This window comes from Chinchilla lanigera, unplaced genomic scaffold, assembly GCF_000276665.1.
Source record: "Chinchilla lanigera isolate Chin_1 unplaced genomic scaffold, ChiLan1.0 scaffold00007, whole genome shotgun sequence".
In the NCBI taxonomy this organism is placed as follows: Eukaryota; Metazoa; Chordata; class Mammalia; order Rodentia; family Chinchillidae; genus Chinchilla; species Chinchilla lanigera.
In genome coordinates, this window is record NW_004955408.1 from 33,008,144 (window position 1) to 33,028,310 (window position 20,167).

At 41.0% G+C, this 20,167-nt stretch overlaps 1 protein-coding gene across 3 annotated transcripts in view; it reads right to left on the reverse strand.

The window, feature by feature from the left end:
* Mcc (mutated in colorectal cancers) overlaps positions 1 to 20,167 on the reverse strand; it is a 336,531-nt gene that overhangs the window by 79,625 nt on the left and 236,739 nt on the right. For all 3 annotated transcript variants that reach the window (XM_005376512.2, XM_005376514.2, XM_005376513.2), the window contains one exon: positions 6,494 to 6,636. In XM_005376512.2, the coding sequence (XP_005376569.1) occupies positions 6,494 to 6,636 (143 nt within the window). The remainder of the gene's footprint in view (positions 1 to 6,493; positions 6,637 to 20,167) is intronic.

Below are 20,167 nucleotides of genomic sequence, written 5' to 3' on the forward strand. Positions count from 1 at the left end.
AGGAAGGGTTAGGCCTAAGTCAAATGCTAAAGAACTGGATCAGTAACAGGAAAAACAAAGCTGGACTCAGAGTTTGGCTCAGTGGCACAACACACACTCAGCATGCGTAAGGCTCTGGGTTTGATCCCTAGCACCACAAGAAAAGGAAGGGAGAAAGGGAGGAAGAGAGGACAGACCAATGGTACACTCAGGCTCCCAAAGTAAAACAGCATGGACTGGGTGGCTTAAACAATAAAATTAATTTTCTCACAGTCCTGGAGGCTGCAAAGCCCAGGAGCAGATGGCAGTGAGGTCAGTTGTGGAGCAGGCTCCCTTCATGGCTTGCAGAGGGCTGCCTTCTCGCGGCATCACTGCGTGGGCAGGGAAGGAAGCAGACAGCTCTCTCCTGTCTCTTTCTATGCAGACAATATCCCATCGGAGGGCCACACTGTTATGACTAACAAAATCACCTCCCAAAGGCCAATTCTGAATTATATCACACTGGTGATGAGCAGATGAATTGAGGTGGGGAAGCGAAGACAGAATTTGGTCCATAGGGAGATGGGTTTAGGGAAACTGCCAGGGTAAGAAGCCAGACAGCACGGGGCTGATGTTGTAAGGGCAGCTTGTGAGAAAAGGAAATCATCTCCTTGGAGAAAAAAGATCTCATGCGTAATCCGCTAGACATTTTTTTCTTTCCAGAGGTACTGGTATTTTTTTTTATATATCCTATCCTAATATATAATCTCCCCAAATCAAAGAAACATTTTAAAAAGTCACTCATAACACATGGTTAAGTGAAAAAGTGCATATTACAAAGCAGTGTGTATTGTATGATCTAGTTTGTTTAAAATGATCATGAATAAAATTTTTTGAACATATATACCAAATGCTCAGCATTTATTTCTAGAGGACAGGATGTGGCTGCATTATGCAGGATTCAGTTAGGAGAACAAACCACACTCGGTGATTCTAGTACAAAGCTATCTGGGCAGTTCCAGCTTGCAAAACTGCTGGAAGGTTAGAGAACAGGAAGATGGGTGGGGCCGCCAGGAGCTGTCAGACTGGCCTCACAGCTGTGGTCCCCTCAGAAGTCAGAATACTGCTGCTCCCTTCACACCTGGCATAGCTCTGGAGTCAGGCCAGTCAAGGGAAGACCACGTATCTGTATGGCATGTCAACCTGTGTGGCAGCTGCCACCACCACAGCCTAGGGAGAAGGGCTCTCACCTCCCTTCTACCTTCAGGAGTGACGTACACTTCATTGGCAGAGCCAAGACTGTATCCAGTACCCATGTAGTAAGAAACTCCTGGAAGCAGCCTTGGGGCCCAGGACCCCTTGGAGTCTGAGGGCAATAGAGAGAAGGTTGGTGTGGTACCAAGGGACAGAAGGTATCCATTGGGTCTACCCTCTCTGTTCTATTATTCAGTGATAGGCCCCACACACCCTCCTGGCCACACTTAATTCCCAAATTGCAACAGAAATGGCATCAACCTTCTGTGACTACCCCTCAATTCACTGTACGTAGGCTCCACTTCTCAAAATGGGAAACACAAACACCGTCAGTTACTGTTTCCAATGTCAGGAGAGCTCCACTCTTCTAGTTCAATGACAAACCTACTCAGATATAAAAACCGAACTGCCAAATTATGTTTCACCAATATGAATTTATCTTACACAATAGTGGAAAATAACAGAAAATGACATACCTGCATACATAAACAAGCAAAAAAATATGCGTAGCCTAGCCACCTTTTCTGTAACTGGTCAGGAGGCTATAGCTGTGAGATCTGTAACTTCCTTCTACTAAGAAATCCACATTTGCTTTGTGTTTGGCATCTAGCATGAGTCCTTCTAGCATCTCAACTAGTTAGAATTAGTTCCTTACCTAGTGAGGCAGTCTAAAATCTTTATTTCTGAAGGGCCTAGCCCTACACTGGTTTGCTTTAATCTACTTTTACCACTGAAGAATTTCTAGGAGGTATTGTAGAAAATCCCATGTTGCAGATACAGTTCTTATTGCTCTTCAATATTGCAACAGTCCAATTTTCCCTCGATAGTCACCCCGGCCGGTAAAAAACCACCTTCTTTGCTTGCTGGTGAAGTGGCATGAGATGTGGTCTGTCGACAGTCAAGGGAACCATTATTTTACCCTCTGGTGGAGGCACTGTTCCCTTTGGAAGTAAGGCTTCATTTTTAAAGAGAGCTTTTAGGCATATGAATGAGAAGAGCCACTTTTACATCGCCTCTTGATCCTTAGATCCAGGTAGCATCATAAACTGTTACAGTTAGAAACAATTAATCTTACTTCCAGCACATTCAAAAAAGGTTACATTTTGGATTTACTCTATCTGGTCTGGGTTTGTCAAGTGGGCCAGCTAAGGGAAATGTGTAAGAAACCACGGTTCTCCACTGTGATGTTAAGTCTCCCAACACCAGCCCAGAATCTTCCCTACTTCATACAGCAAAGAAAATTTTTGTAGGTTGTCCATTTATGTGAGTTTAAGCAGCAGCACAGTGATTTTAGCCACTAGCAAAGATCCCTACAGGTCAAAAATTTGGATTACCACTGTGGTCCTGTTGACCAATAATAGAGTAACCAAGTCCATACTGATGCCAGAAGTTTATTGGCACCAAACACCCATCCTACCCAACAGTCCCAAAACCCTAGCCTTTGCAGTCATCTTTTCTGGGGGGGCAGTTCTTAGAATTGACCCTAGGACCTTTGCACTGAGTTATCTCCCCAGTCCATGTTTTTCATTTTAACTTATTTTTTTAATTTTTCTTGCTAAGTTGCTACACTGTGTAGGCTGGACTCAAACTTGTGACCATCCTGCCTCAAACTCCCAGACTGTTGGGATTACAGGTATGCACCACCATGCCCGACTTCAGCATCATTTAGTGCCATCACTGAACCTTGTTTTAAATTAATCAAAATGCTACAGCTAAAATATCAGACTCTGGTAGGAACAGTCGTATCAATCAATGTATCATCAATCTTTCCATTCTGTTCTAGAACCTGTTTAATCCCAACATACAGAGTATGACCAAAAAATACACTAAATGTAGTTTTATAAAATTAAAAGTAAAAGACACATTGTTGTTAATGCCCCTCACCATACTCCTCTCCCTGCTTCAAACACTTGTCCCATCCTTCTTGCCACTGTCTGCACCAGCTCTGGAAGTCCTTTTCTGAGTGTCTTCAGTTGTGCTGTCATGGCTACCTTGGCCTGAACGGATTCAAAACACCTCTCAGGATCATTTTACTGTGGGGGAAGAGCTAGAAGGTGCACGGTGCCAGACCCAAAGAATAAAGTGGATGAGGACACTGAAACGTCTTCACGAGCCTGCCTTTCCCTGGGCTGGCACTTGGCAGCAGTGCTCAGTGTACTTTTTGATCACACGTACCAGGTATATACGTTCATGAAACAGGACTTCCAGAATTTATTCAACAAAATGGCAAGAATGATAGAATAAGAGTGGCTGAAGAGAGGAACAGTATGGTGAGGGGGATTAAAAGCCATGTACCGGGTTGGAGATATACCTCAGTGGCACAAGTGCCTGCTTGACAAGTACAAGGTCCTGAGTTCAATTCCCGGTGCCAAAAAAAAGAAACAATTGTTAAAAGCAATGAACCTTTAACTGGAGTAAATTTCTAAAATTTCAACATTCACTTTCTATTTTGATCACATCTCAGATCTTTCCAAGTTTTTATTAATATAAAGTAGCAAAATCCTACAAATCATATGGGGTTTTAGCTGTATCTTCCCAGGTTGGGTTTTCTACGTCTCCTCTGGGCCATGGTGGAATTCAGTGACTTCTACTCCTTAAAGAGTAAGAAAGCAGGGCTGGGGATTTAGCTCAGTGGCACAAGCGCCTGCCTGGCAAGCGCAAGGTCCTGAGTTTGATCCCCGGTACTGCAAAAAAAAAAAAAATGAGTAAGGAAGCAGGAGTGGAGCGGGACAAGAATACACCTGCTACCCCCTATCAGGAAGGAGATCATCACAGAATCTCCAAGTGAGGTATGACTAACTTCAGTAGATGGGGAGAGGGGACTGCTTCTTCAGGAACACAGGCTCAGTGGGGTTTGTAATTCACAGGCACTAGGGTTCATTTGAATCTATCTAAAATGCCCCAAATTCTCAACATTTTATCTTTTCCTGTTAAAGCTTAACTCTTACCTAAGAAATCTTATGTGGCTGTTAATTCAACTTACACTGTAGCTGGGCATGGTGGTGCATGCCTGTAACCCCAGCACTTGAGAGGCTGAGGCAGGAGGACTGCTGTGAGTTTGAGGCCAGCCTGAGCTACATAATAAGTTCAAGGCCAGCCTGAACTACACAGTGAAACCCTGTCTCAAAACAAACAAAAAAAAAAACACAAAAAGACAAACAAATAAAACAATAACTTGTATTGTAGTTCAGCAACCTGCAATGCCTGATTCTTGGCTACCTTAGCCCTATGGTGATAAGAAATGGAAAATCTTCTAAGGTAGTCACACAAGGGCCCTGTTTCACTGAATGAGACTTGAGGTAAAGATTTTAAATTATAAGATTGTTATTTGTTTTCCGTATGCACCTCAGTGTTGCTTAAGTGTAGATACACCAGAGCTTACATAACCTCAGATGTTCTTTTATTAAGGAGTTCTCAACTTCCCCAGTGAATTCCTAACTCAGGCGCAGAGTGAAGTGACAAAAAAGTCTCCAAGGAAGGCAGTACTGATTTTAGCAAGACCCAACTAGAGCCAGTTCTCTGGACCTCAAGTAAGGCACAGCAGTGAGAGCTCATCCAAGGTATGTACCTGGTTCCTGCGGCACCAGGGTCATTACAGCGGATCAGGACGCCCAACACTCCTGGAGTGCGGAAGGCCGGAAGATGCCTCAGCCGCTGCAGCTCAGCAGACAGGAGGAGCCTTGTCTCACTGGCCCCCATGTCTACCCATCTCGTGGCCTTGGAGAGTGTCCCCAGAGAAGGGGCCAGCTCAGTCGCATCATGAAAACTGGCAGAATTTAATGTGACATCTGCACAGATGCAATCCTCCTTTAAGTAAGAGGCATCAATAAATGTTTATGACCAAGCAGCTCACTACATTTTAAGGTGAAGCAGCTTGCCATTACATTTAATTTAAACATTTTGAAATTGAGTTTTCCAGGTGATATGTGAAGGATTTTTTTTTTTTCACAACTCAGTGAGTTCATTTGATTTCACTTTCTCAAGTGTCCGAAAGTGTAACATGTTTTAATGGAAACTGCAAATTTGCCAGAGTCCTCGGTTAGGCTCCTCTAAATCTGCTATAATCATTTCTTTGGACTGAAAATTCTTCTTTGCTCATATACTGCTAACCTACAATCACTCTGAAGACCAGGATACAATTTAAAAGCCTTAAAGTTCTAAATTAGAATATAAAATTTATTGTGTGGCTCCAGCTCAGTACAAATTTTTCCACAAATTTACCCAGAAAACAGATGCCCCTCAATAACCTCATTGAGAAGCCCCATCATTACTGCAACTCTCCAAGTTGGAACAAAATGCACCCAAAATTTCCTCTGACCAAGGACTTCTGGAGGCAGAATTTAAAGCAGCAGCCTCTAAGCCTCTTAATTATGGTGTGGATAAGCACTCAGTGAACACAGCGCCCTTTCTCTAATACGGTAGGCGCCAACCACTTGCTCTCCTCAGGGCCATTCCCCAAGCGCCACTAGGACGATAAAAATACTCTCATCCTTGACTCAGGAACTTTCCCTGAGCAACAGGATAGACACTACCAATGAAGCAGTGTGTGTCGCACGTGCAGGGGCCACCTGATTGATAAGCAAGGGAGGCAGAGTCCCTTAAACCGCTTTCACGGCAAGAAAATTCAGTAAAGGTAGACATAATCGGGGGTTTCACACCAGTTGCATCCTCAACTAAGTGTAACTTCAAGGCATCACTATTTTTTAAACTCTAGATTTCTCAACAATAAAATGATGGATCTAATCATGTCCTATCCTTACCACCTTAGGAGTGTAGTAAGAGCGTAAGTCAACGGTGATAAACAACTTAGGATACCTTCAATATTAATAGAGTATACAGAAACCTACACAATGTTTAGTTATACGTCATTCACGAATCTCTTAAAATCTGCAAGAGACGCAGAGAGTGCATAGATCTGGAGCAGACTCGGTGAATACGAGAGATCATAGGGTCACCATTCTAATACAGAAGGGGCTCCACTGAGAATATGTTAATAAAGTGTTTCACTCAGCTTCTGATTCTCTACCCTTATCAATAAGCCAAGGATAACTCCCTTTCTGTCTACTTTCCAGAGTTATCATGAAGATGAAAATCAGAACAGAACAGAAGTAAAAGCCCAGAGTTAACAAAGCAAAGAGAAAGTGTGTTACTAACTGTGAAAGTCTTAGTTACAAAGAAAGCATCACTGTAATTCAGAGGGCTTCAACTCCAACACCCACTCAAATACCCATGCCAAAGCAGGACAGGGTGGTGAAGAGGAGGCCGGCTGGAGCCCAAGTACCTGATGGTAGTGCCTTGCAAACGGTCTATCTTCTTATTGAGTTCAGCAATGATGCTGTGGAGCTCCGTGATGCGTTCCTCGTACCGAAGTGTTGTTCGCTCCTGGACATCCTCATGTTCTCTCATGAGATGGGACTGCTCACACTGAGGCCAAGAGAACAGGACAGAAGTGAAGATGAGCTGACACAACTTTTTGTCAAGGGTCTTACACATTTTATGGCTTCAAACCATCACACTCTCTACCCTGACTATGCCCAAAGCAGAACACACTCCTGCTCACTGGCGGGCAATCCCAGGAGACGTACCAACAGGTTAATCTTGTGATGCGCATGCAGGACATCTGAGGTACTGCTTTCCTAGCACTCGCTCTCTGACTGGGAAACAGTCCCTGAGCTACTGCACAGTCTCTGGGGGCCTGTGCAAGTAGCCTGCTTTCTCTTAGCCAAGAAATGGGCAAGAGGCCCAAGCTGCATCCCTCAGATACCTCCTCTGGGAATTTGAATCTTGACCAAATAAGAACCTAAGGTCACATGCTACGATTCCTCAAGAGCCTGGAAGGACTGTCCCTTAGTTCCTACTGCTCATGTATTACTTTATGGCTGTTTAGTTTCTCTTTTACCAATTTACTCCTTCCTTGCTAAAGTTTGCCAACTTTTTTTTGAACCAAGTAACTCAACTGACATGACAACATGTCGTATCTGGCTGGATTATGTGTGAATTTAATGCTTTCCAATACCCTTTCTTCCCAGACCATAAACTCCCAAAGGCCAGGGTGAAGTGTTTTTGGTGTTTGACCCTAGCCTCTGGCATATGGCCTGGCTCACTGCAGGGATCTAGAAGTGTTATGCAATGAATAAACTGCACTGCATCACACTGTCATGAAGGCTACTTTGCAGAAACAATGATGAAAGAGGCCAAGGAGCTTCCTTTGCTCAGTGTTTGATGGACTAAGAGGCAGCAGGTGCTATAAAATCATTTTTGTGGAGCTTAAATCCCAAGGAACCAGTTCTTTTTTCATTTGTCTCCACCATCCTAAGCCCCCATCACTGTGGAGTTGATTCATTTACATAACAATCACTCCTCAGGGATGGAGCAAGTAGTCTAACTTATATCCTTGTCTATCACCCTCAGCTCTAATTAATTTCCTGCCCACTTGAGGAATTTTAATTTCATTTCCAACAGTTTTTCTTATGTGAAGAGCCATATGTATTTGCCAGCTTTGTATTTTCAGGCCTGATAGCAGGCAGAGAAAGAGTAAGACTTTTTACCCACCACTGTACCTCTAATCCTCCCCCAATCCTAGATCTGCCAAATTTCCACAGATGTAACTCAAGGAAGAAACAAAAAGTCCTCACAGATAAGCAGAATGCTATATCCAGCCTAACTCAGTATTGAAACAGAAGTACTCAACAAAGACACGTGACAAACACAATGGTATATAAATCATGGCAGGAACTGTATCTATGAATATGGCCCTCAAAAGCCACTTGACCAGTATAATGTAATTTCCAATGAGTTATTCAAGGCTCCACAACCAAGATCAGAGGCAACAAGGTTGTAGGATGCTGTATCACAGACTTCTGCGGGTAGGTACGTTCAGAAAAATATTACAGTGAACTAGTCTTTTTAGTGACAACCTGAACCTCAATCCCCAAAGTCAAGTACATGGGAAATAAGATGCGTGAGGATGAAGATGGAGTAAAAGCCACCTGTACACACTGGAAGTGTAGCTCTGTGGCACAGTGATTATTTAGCATGTATGAGGCCCCGGGTTCAATCCCCAGCACCAAAAACAAAAGAGCCACACAAATGTGAAAACTTTCCTAACAGAATAACAGGCCGTGAACACTCTTTCCATGAGTTTAGACCTTTTTAATTCACACTGCATCAAACTTTAAAAGAAATAAGAGAAGATCACAAAATGACAGAATCTCAGAAGCAGTTTCTCCCCATTTCACTGGAGCATACCAACAGTAGAATACTGCTCCTCTCAGTCCCCATAAATATCTCTGAGCTCTTACTACTTACTGGTCTTATTCCTATCCCCAAACTGTGAGGCTGTCATATGCACACTGGACCTTTCCTGGAGGTCACCATGTCCAGATCTTCTAATAATTACAGGGCAGTTCCCAGTCTCCACCTGGATTTGTCTGTGTCATGGCTTCTTCATCGCCATGTCACTGGTTCCTCCTCTTTCATTTTCCACATTCAGCTCTTCAGGGCTAGAGTTTTATGTGAAACATTTCCCCTTCCAAATTCAATGAGCTCCCTCTCTCTTAATCCCTCACTTAATTCTTCCTTCTTTCTGATGTTTACATGTCAAAAGACCACTACCAACAACTGTATAGGTAAGAAATGGCAAAATCTAATTAACAGTGAGGAGAACCAAGTGTTTATGAAAGAAACCGAAAGATAGCCCTGGTGTCCCTGGGCACTGTTACAGGCTGCCCAGCTAGAAAGTTGCCAAGTCCCAGAGATACCAGAGTGACAGCAAGAGTATGAGTTCTGGTGTTCCACCGCCTCTGCCCGGGCCACTAACTGGAAAATCTGCCTGGAGGGTGCATGTGGGAACGAGACAGCAGAAAGCCTGATGATTCAGTTAGACAGAGCAAAAGGACTCATAAAGTATACTGGGAACGCAAAGGTACATTTGGGAGTAGTAACAAGAATGTATTGGAGAAAAAATTCTCTTAGCTGAGGGCAAAGAAGTCTGGCTTACATTCCTGTATTTTTCCTTAAGTGTATTTTTTTTAAATGGCAGCAAGTTCTCTAATTTAATACTTCCTCTACAGGTATCGGACAATTCTTGATTTCCCATACTGTCTAAGAGACATCATGAGGCTGGGTGCCACAGGGGGAGTGATTATGATGCAGAATTTGAAGGGAGCCATGCTCACAGCATCCAAGTAAACTAAAACAATCGCAGACTTCTGGAGAACAAAAACATGGGCAACAGTGGGGTGCCGAGGAGAACAGATGGTAGAGTGGTGCCCTGGGCTTCTTTCCCCAGTGAAGACGCAAGACTGGAAAAGTTGCTATCAAATCAATCCCAGCCCTACATGTGTGAAAGGCTAGGATGGTTCCTCCGTACAAACCACCTTCCTCTTCCGAACACACTTCACTCTTTTGTGTGCATTCATTCTATTCAGCAGAAGATACATTGAATCAGTGCTCTCAATGCTCAGAGAAAGCCCCTGGAGTTCCTCCAAGCCCTGGTGCAGGGGAAAGTGGAACAACTCCCATAAAAGCACAGAGTAGGAGGAAACAAGCCATTACCCGGAAAAGCCACACAATCCGACAAAACAGCCTTCCAAACAACTCCCATTAAACTGCCCAAGTGTCAGCTCCAAGAATGCACCACTTCAGCTCAGGAAAGGTGAAAGGCGAGTGAGTGGCTGACAGCCTGGCCAAACACAGTCGTTCTGTGCACAGCCGTTGCCTTCCCTGCCCTGGTGACATCCCACACAGGTAAAAATGGCCTGCTGGTGTGAAACCCAATTCTGCTACCCTGTTCTAGGGTGGTTACTGACCCAGTGCTTGCACCATCCAGACCTCCCACACCCTGGAAGGTGTGTGATTCCACAAGCACACAGGCTCGGCCAAGCTCATCACCACACCTCCATTTCACAGCCTCCTATGAACACATGTTTCCGAAAACCTCATTCAGGAAGGTAACACGAGGAAAACTAACCAGGAGAAAGGGGGCATTATTTTTATAATTATGATTGTGAGTTACTACTGCACAAATTTTGAATTTTAAAATTTTTATATCTGTCTCCTAAAACATCTATCATTCCTTTAAAGTAAAAAGAGAAAACTCTAGCATTTTGAAACAGTATGCTAATATTAACTACAATTTCCCTACTATACAAAGTCTTATTTTTATATACCTAAAACCAAGTGACCACTGATCAACCTTTCCCCACTTTTCCTCTTCATTTATAAAAAGACTGATCCTTCTCTTAGCACCTCCATGCAAAATCACCTGGCTATAGATATGTGGGTTTACTTCTAGAGTCTCTATTCTGTTCCACTGGTCTATGTCTGTCTTCAGGTCAGTGTCATGCTGTTTGATTACTACAGCTTTGTACTTTCGTTTCATTGGAGATTGTTTTGGTGATTCTACATAAATTTCACAACAATTATTCTAATTCGTGAAGAATGTTACTGGTATTTTGATAAGACTGTTTTGGGTAACATGGACATTTTAACAATCCAAGCAGGATCTTCCAATTCAGGAACACGGGATGTCTTTCCATTTTTTCCATCTTTGCCTTCTTTCATCGGTGCTTTACAGTTTTACTGTGTAGATCTATTACCTCTTTGGTTCAATTCATTTGTCAGTGTTTGTTCATTTATTTATTTATTTATTTATTCAATTATAGCAGCTATGGTAAAAGGGATTGCTTTCTGGGTTTCAAGTTCAGATAATTTGCTATTCGCTACTGGAATTTGTATCCTGCAACTTTGTTAAATTCATTTACTAGTTCCAACAGGTTCTTTTGGTGGAATTTTTAGGATTATCTATATACATATAAGATTGTGTCATTCCCAAACTGTAAATTTGACTTTTCCTTTCCAGTTCGGCTATCGTTCCCTGCCCCCCGCCGCCCACCTTTGTTTTAAAGTTTTCCTTTCTCTTTTGCATGTTTGTTTTTGAGATGAATATTGGTTATGTTGTGCAGGCTGCTCCTGAACTCCTGCGCCTAAGTGATCCTCCCACCTCAGCCCCCTAAGTGCTGGAACTACAACCATGCACCACCACACCAGTCTTTGGGAGTTCTTCATTTCTTCCTGTTGCTTGATTGCTCCAGCTAGGACTTCCAGTAACATGGTAAGTAAAAGTGGTGAAGGTAGGTATCTGTCTTGTTCCAGACCTTACAGAGAAAACTTTTAGCTATTCCTCATTCGAGCACATTACTGTTAACTTATTATAGTTGTATATGTATTATGCTGAGGTGCCTTCCTTCCTATCTAATTTGTTCAATGTTTTTGTCATGAAGAGATATTTAATTTCATCAAGTGTCTTTACTGCATCTATTGAGATAACTGCATGTTTTTGGTTTTGCAGTGCTGCGATAAGACCAAGGGACTCACACATGCTAGGCAAAATACTCAACCACTGAGCTATATACCCCTAGGCCCTGATCATATGGTTTTTATCTTTTTGACACACTGTTGGATTCAGTTTCTTAGCATTTTGTTGAAGATGTTTGTATCTATCTTCATCAATGGCCTATAATTTTCTTTTTTGTTGTATCTGAACTAGTTTTGGTATCAAGATAATGCTAGCCTTGTAGAATGTATTTGGAAGAATGCTTCACTCTTCTGTACTTTGGAATAACTTAAAGAGAACTGGTATTAGTTTTGCTTTAAGTATTTGGTAAAACTCAGCAGTGAAGCTATCTGGTCTCAGGCTTTTCTTTGATGGGAGACTTTATTACTCATTTAATCTCATTACTTGTTCCTGGTCTATTCTTAAGATTTTCTATTTCTTCATGATTCAATCTTAGTAAAGTACATGTATATGTAGGACTTTGTCCCTCTCTTCCAAGTGATTAAATTTGTTGGCATATAGTTGTTTATAATAATCTCTAGTGATCCTTTATATTTCTGTGGCATTAGTTGTAAGGCCTCCCTTTTTATCTTTGATTTGGTGTTCTCTCTTAGTCTAGCTAAAGGCCAAATTTGTCATTTTCTTATCTTTACAAAGCTCTTTCTTTTTTAAAAAAATTTTTAAAAAGGTCTTGTCACACATGGTGGTACATGCCCATAATCCTAGCACTCAGGAGGCTGAGGCAAAAAGATCCCTGTGAATTCAAGGTCAATCTGGTTACACAGCGACTTCAAGGCAAGACTGAATTACATAGCAAGACTAGGTCTTAAAAAAACCAAAAAGGACTCTATTTCATTTATTTCTCTGCTAATCTTCTTCCTTTTCTCCTCCAACTAACTTTAAATTTGCTCTGTTGTTTTCTAGGTTCTTGAGATATAGTCATAGGTTGTTTGAGATTTTTCTGTTTTCTTAAAAATGTAGACATTGTTTTCTATAAATTTTTACACTGAAAATTTAAGCATATTGAGATTTTTAAAATAAACTGTAGAAGACTGAGTCATTTTTTTCATAAATCCACTCACATCATCCTTTTCCAAACGGTAGTCATTTCTCTCCAATACTTTCTTGTGCATGTGGGGCTCTTTCGGAACAGCACATGGATGCACATCCCATCTGCATCAACACCGCTCTGGCAGCCAGCAGCCCCGGCACCAAGTCTGGTTTAGCTCCATCCGGTACATGGGAGGATTGTATTTCCCCTCGCCCTTGAGGTTAAATAGGGCCATGTGATTCATTTTGGTCAATGAGATATGAGTGCACATACTCCATTTTTGCAGAAGCAATGAAGGCACATGCAGGATTTGTCACATTCTGTTGCTCAGGTCATGACTACTAGTGACATTCCAGACAGTTAAGTCCTTTAACTTGGGAGCAAGGGAGAGGCCAATATAACAGAATCCCCTGCCAGACTCCATGAGCTTCTAGTATGAATCAAAAAATAAACCACTGATATTTTAAGCCACTGAAAATTTGGAGCCATCACTGAATATCATAACTGATGAAACTGTTCTGTAGGTAAGAAAACAGACTAAATGTGCGGTGACTGATGTATTATAACCTAGGTAACAGGTAAAAACCTCCAAACAAATTTCTATTCCTGTTTAGGCCATCAATGGACTGAACACACAGCCTCCTACTGTCTACTTCTTCCTCTCCCTGCTTCCTGGGAACCTATCTCCTCTTTACCATTTGCCTAAAGATCTCCATGATACTGTGGTCTTGTACCATGCAATGCTTCCAGTGAGCTCCAGAAACATGAATATTATGCTCATTGTAGCAAGTAAGAGCTGGGAAGACCCAAAAGGCTCCCTCCTCAACCCCCTACAAGGACAGAAACAAGAAAGAAGACACAAAGGAGTGTGACACAGGGAAATCCAGCTTCTACCAAGCCAGCTTTAGCTACTGAAGTCAGTTACTCATGATAGCTTAGTTAATTTCTAAGGACATCAGCAACCTCTTCTAGTAAGCCTTCCAAGTCAGGTATTTCTTCTTTCTATAGAAACACCTCATATGGATTTCAGGTGAACAAGGTATGAAACTGTTTCAGACGACATGCTTTTGTTTGAAGATGAAAATATTCCAGGGTTTTTTGTGTTTTTTTCATTATTATAGGTCATTGCATCCAGGGTTCTCCCTCTTTCCAGCCTAAAATCAATCTATATCTAACAATTCCGTGAAGCACGACCAGAAAGCTTGTGGTTGCAGCATGTTACTGGCCATGAATTTACATAGGTTAATACTGTTAGGAGACCAGATTTTTCCTACTACAGACTTGCAATTTAAAGGAAAAAAAGACTGAGATTAGATATGATAAAATTTTGTTTTGCTTAAATTTCATCTGCTACTTAATATACACCCTGATCCTAGCTTTCTTACCATGCTGAGGGAGTAGCTTTATTTTTACTATATAAATACTTGTGTCTATCCACACAAATTGCAGAATTGCTTATATACAAACATGTTTAATAAAAGCAAGCAATATCATCATTTCAACCACTGAAAATAAAACCCTGTAGGCTCATCTCTGTCAGTGATGCAGTCTAGGGGCAAAGCCATGAGTCTGCCTTGAGACAGACTAGCCTGAGAGCATGAGCTCCTCTTGGAAAAACCCTGTGCAATGTGGTGATGCTAAGGAGCTTTATGGTTTTGTTAATATTCTTCACTAGGTTTTATCTTACTCCACAGAGGCCACTGATCTTTAATCATCACATTAGTCTCAGCTGTCAAGCCCTAAGAGCATTATGAGCTAGATTCTTGAAAAATGCAATGCCATCATTAATGTGTTAACCCTTCAACCATCCTGAGTCAGGTGTCAGAACCACTCCCTTTTAAATATGCTGAGATGTGCTCTGGTCATCAAAGAAATGCAAATTAAAAACTAAGATTCCATCTTACTCAAGAAAAAAGGGCCATCATTGGGAAGTCAAACAATAACAGATGCTGGCAAGGCTGTGGTGAAAAAGGAAACTTCTTTGTTGTTAGTGGGAACATAAGCTAGTACAACCACAATGGAAATCAGTATGGAAATTTCTCAATGAACTGAAATTAGAAATTCTGTATGACCCAGCGATTCTGCTGCTAGGTATCCTCCCCATGAGCTTATGACATCATACTATGGCAATACATGCATACCAGTGTTTACAGTAGCACAACTCGTAATAGCTAAATCCTGGAAACAGCCTGTATACCCATCAACAGATGACTGGACAAAGAAAATGTGCTATCCATATATAATGGAATACTATTCTGCTAAAGAATGACAGATCTGAGACATCTGTAGGAAAATGAATGTGCCAAAAATATAACGTTGAATGGAATAAGCCAGACACACAAGCTTATATACCATACAATATCTCTTATTGGAGTGAAGCAAAGTATAAACAAAGAGAATAATATGGATGAATAGAAGAAGACAAGGAGATGGATCTCTTGCAGTAGGAAAGTAGTCCAAGGGACAAAGCACAAGGGCTGAGGAGAAGGAGAGGGGGAAGTAAGTAGAATAAAGATGTGCCCTATACAAGAACCTAATAACTTGGATTAATGTAAACATTGTACGCTATAACATGAGCTAAGGTTAATAGTATCAACAAGAATGAAAAATGGGACAGGGCATCTGGGGGAAAAGGGATTAAAAAATAAGCTAGGTTATGTACATGTAATCACTCACTAAGATGACTGTAAAATGCATGAACTACAAATATGTACTAACAAATAAATAAGCTGAGATGTGATGTTATTTTCTCAGGGTCACCCTAGATCAGTGTCAGTTAATACTACACTTAGGGTATTTCCATCCCTACTCTGTTTTGTTCCTCCTCAGAGTGAGGTGTGTGGGAAACCAAGCCAGCTAAACAAAGACAAATTCAAATGCTATTAAGGAAAAAAACAGCTAAAGTTCTTTACCAAATAAGGGAACAGAACAATAGACCCTAACAAACAAAATATTTGCAAACTATGCCTTTATCTCAGAAAATAATTTTTAAAACCCCACTATCTCTACTCCCTTTCATAAAAACTGTGTTTTCTTCCTGAAAGCTAAGAGGTAGAAAATTCAGATTTGCTTTTCAAGGACGGAGACTTAGAAATAGAAAGTATTCCCTCTCACTGCTGATTTCAAAGAGATTCATAAGCTTCTTTTGTATATCCCTGTCTGTAGTACTTAAAAATGCACTAATTTAAAATAATTGTTGGCACTAAGCAAATAGCAAATATGCTGAAAAAAATCAAATCAGGACTGTATACAGTCTTAGCCAGTTTCCCACAATGCTGGTCCTTACCAGGCTGTTGAACTTTGGTGTAAATGTGTGTGCAAGTCTGTACACCTGTTCGATTTGGGAGGTGCAAGTGTTTTTTGCGCTCAGTACCTTCACAGCAATGACACACAACCACAGAGAACTAACACAGACACACTGTGTATTTTCTGCCACACTGACATTGGACTCCTTTACCTAGCTCTTTCAGTTCTCTCATTCACTATTGTCAAAATCCCACTTAAAGACTGAACTCAAGACTCTATATAATGAATGTTCTTTTATTCAAAGACTTCCAGTCGCCATTAATAATTATTCAACAGATGCCGAAGCTGTTTTTATAATGCCTGATGATTTTAACCACCATTTACATGTTACATTCTAATCATAGCACTGCAATACTCAGACAGTTGGTAAAACTTACTACAGCCACAAGACATAAATATGCACATGAATTTGCTCTTCTACAGTCTAGAAAAGCCTCAAAGATGAATCATTTACCAAGGCATATGACACAGAAAGCATAGTGCTATACTTTCATTGTATTTAGTTTTTCTAGAATAAATACATCCCTAAAAGAGGTATGAGATCGCAAAGCTGACATTTTCTCCTATTTTTTTCCTGGGTCCTAGTTCAGGAACTAGGACCATGTCTAGTGAAAGAAGCAGAGAGTGATTTTTAAGTTTCTTTAGTGCAATAATGTGAAAATGAATCAATGGCACTATGACATCACCACTGGCATCACGGATAAAATCAGCCAACCCAGGCCATTTCTTGCAAATGGCTCAAGCAGAAGTGAGTCTATAAGGGGCTGAGCCAACCTGGGCACATCGAAGTGTTCTATCACCTTCCTACCATCTTCTGCCAGGTGGCTTTCTCTTTATAGGTTTAATTCCTAGTAAATACCTTGCTGATCACCTTTTAACATCCAAGACTGTGGTTTGTGTCAGCTTCCAGCTGCAGGCATGCACAATTATTTTTCTTTAAAAAAATTCTCGCCAGGCCAGGGATATAGCTCAGCGGCACAAGCACCTATCTGGCAAGCACAAGGTCCTGAGTTTGAGTCCCAGTACCAAAAAAAGAAAAAAAAAAACAGTTCTTGTTAATAACAATTAATAATACTTAGCTTTGGATGGGTGTAAAGCAAAAACCAGTCACTTATAACTGGGGGATGCATTTTATTTTATCAGTACGCATTTGTAGTACATAATATTTACATGCCTTGCGAAGAGGAGAATGGCTGCAATTTCCAGGCATGCTTTGCACATTCCAAAGTCTACCTGTACTTTACTCTACCATGGTACCTCTGCCTGGAGGGCCTTCTCTTTATTCTCCATATCTGCTGGGCTCAGTCATTCTTCAAAGATCACCTCAGATGCTGCCTTTTGGTTTGTTTTACTTTTTTATTAGTACACCTTTGTGGTACACAATATTTACATTCTTTGTGGGAAATTGGTACCTGTACATAACACATCTTAATTCCTTCATTTCACCCTCTTTCCTTCCCTCTCTTCCCTTTCCATCCATCTCTCAATCCCCCTTTTCATGCATGTTTGCAGCACACGTTTACAATCCTTGTGTGGAGTTGGTACATGCACATAACACATCTTAATTTCTTTCTCATCTCCTTTCCCTCCACTTTCTTCCCATCTCTCCCCACTCCCTCCATCTCTTGATCTCCTTTCTATCTGAAGAAGATCTATTTTCCCACTTCCTGCTGTCTCCCTTTTATTTTGCTCTTTACTTATAGTTTGGGTTTCTCATATGAGGGAAATTATTTATTACTTAAACTTGCGTGGATGATTTATTTAGTGAATATTACGGTCTTAGGGTGCACTCTTTTCCCTACAAATGGCTCAAGTTTATATTTCTGTATGGAAGAGTAGTACTCCATTTTAGGAAACACCACATTTTCTTTGTCCATTCATCTGTTGATGGACATATTGGCTGCTTCCAAGATACAGCTATTATAGCTATTATGAACTGTGCTGCTATCAACATGGCTATGCATGCATCACTATAATATGATACCTTTCACTCTTTTGGGAGGACAAAAATAACCACCTTTAGCTGGGCGTGAGGGCATGCACCTGTAATCCCAGCATTGCAGGTGTCTGAGGCACAACAATCACAATTTCAAGCCTAGCCCAGGCAACTTAGCAACTTAATGAGAACTTGTCTCAAAGTAAAAAATAACGAAGGGTAAGGGTGCAGCTTAGTGCAAAGGCTTGGGGGTTCAATACCCAGTACTACAGGGGAAAAAAGCAAAAACAAAAATCATTTTCTCTTTAAAACACACTTATTAAAGAAAAGCATTTGAAAAGTTTCAATGTATCAGACACTAAAACACAAATATTATAATACAGTTTTACAAATTTAGTCTGTCATCACTATCTTATTGCTTTTAGAATCAGAAGGAAAATATTTTAAATAAAAATTTCATCTAAGTAAAAACTGAACATTTTTGGCATGTGTAACATCATCTCACAGGGAGAAAAGGCTCTGGTGGCCTTGCTAAGCTGTTCATATGACCTGGGCAAGCAAGCAGTCTCCCTGGGTCGTCCATCTAACAGAGTAGCAGACCATCTAAGTACAAAGGGTCTTCCTCTATCCCACCTCACTCAAACAATCTGTGATTATGAGAAAACTTTGCAGTCCATTCTAGGAAGATGGCTGCAGTGGCCTATTTTAAGTTTTCTCACTTCTCACATAACATCTACATAGAAAAAACAAAAGCGTGGAGACAAGGTGTTCCCTTGAATAACAAAGTATAAGCAGGTAAGGATAAACCAATACCATCTGGAGGTCTGTATGGTGTCTCTAGAGAACAGAGAAAATGGAGAACAGGCAGAATCAGAGGGAAACAAGGTTGATGGATCCAAGAAATGGAAAGTTCCAAAATAACCAAGAGATGTTCACAGAAAAGTGAAGAGACCAATTAGAGGACAGCAGCTGGAGTGGGGGCGAGGGGCAGTGACACACGTCTTGCAAGACTGAGAGCTTGCAGGGGGCGTACAGTAAGAAGCCGGGGTCCCCATGAACTTTCAGTAATGGAGCTGGAGCTCCCTCCACAAGGAGACACTGAGGAGAGCAGAGCTGACACTGAGCAGGCTGGGAAGAACAGCAACAGAAGAAGAAAGGTCCGGACGACAACAGGCAGAAGAAACAGCCTGGAAGCAGCTAAAAGCAGGTGGCCATACTTTTCACTTCAAGAAAACAACATAAGGCTAAGCAAGCTCCCTGACCTGGCAAAAAAGAACCTTCTTAATTCCCATCTCCAAAAGCTCAACATGGCCATTTTTCACATAAAAATAAAAAAACGGAAGTATGAAGTCAAACCTGCTTCCATAATAAGAAAGCAGAAAAACATCCTTATAAACCATGAAAGCATGCCACAAAACCTCGAAGAGAATAAAAATTAAAATACGAAAATAGTCTACTATCTTAACGTCTTTAAGGAAATGACATGAGGCACAATTGAACAAAACTCAGCATTAGAAAAATTCACAAGTGAGGTAACAGAACACAGAAAAGAATCAGAAGATAAAAAGGCATGTCAGAAAGGAATACTAAACTAGAAGACACGGAAGAATAGAAAACAACATATAATGTCCCCAAGAGAAAAATAAAATGGGGAACAGAGAAAACATTAAATTTTAAGGAGGAAATATAAAGTATTTGAGATAGTGACACATTAAAGACAAAGATGGTCTAACAAACAAATAACAGGAGTCCAGAGAGATCGAGTTTTTGCAAATGGCAAGGGAATCAAAAGATGGAGAGAGGAAGAAGGGAAGGAAAGAGGGAAGGGGTAAAAAAAGAATCAAGATGTGTGATGTACATGTACTAACACTTCAAAAAGGAATGCAACACTGTGTAAGCCAAGCACACTAATAAAAATTAAGAAAAAGAAAACCAAAGAGAATAAAATTAATACTAAGCAATGTAATTTTTTAAAAAATTCCCTGAAATAAAATGACTCTAACATATAATCAAGGAATACACAGCAAAACTGAAAATATCAGGTCTATCATAATTAGAATAATTAAGACAGTCTAGTAAAATTATGAGCATAAGGAAGAAAGAGGGAGAAAGGGAAACAGGGAGGTAGGGAAAAGGGGAAGCTGGGAGGGGAGGGGAGGACGAAAGGAGGAATGACAGAATCCTCTGAACATCCAGAGTGAGCACATATCTTGAAAGGGTGGAAGAGTTCTCATCAGACTTCGACAGCAGCAGTACGTCAACACACCATAAAACAACGAATTCAAGAAGGAAAACATGAGCCAAGAACTTCACATCCAGCAAAGTG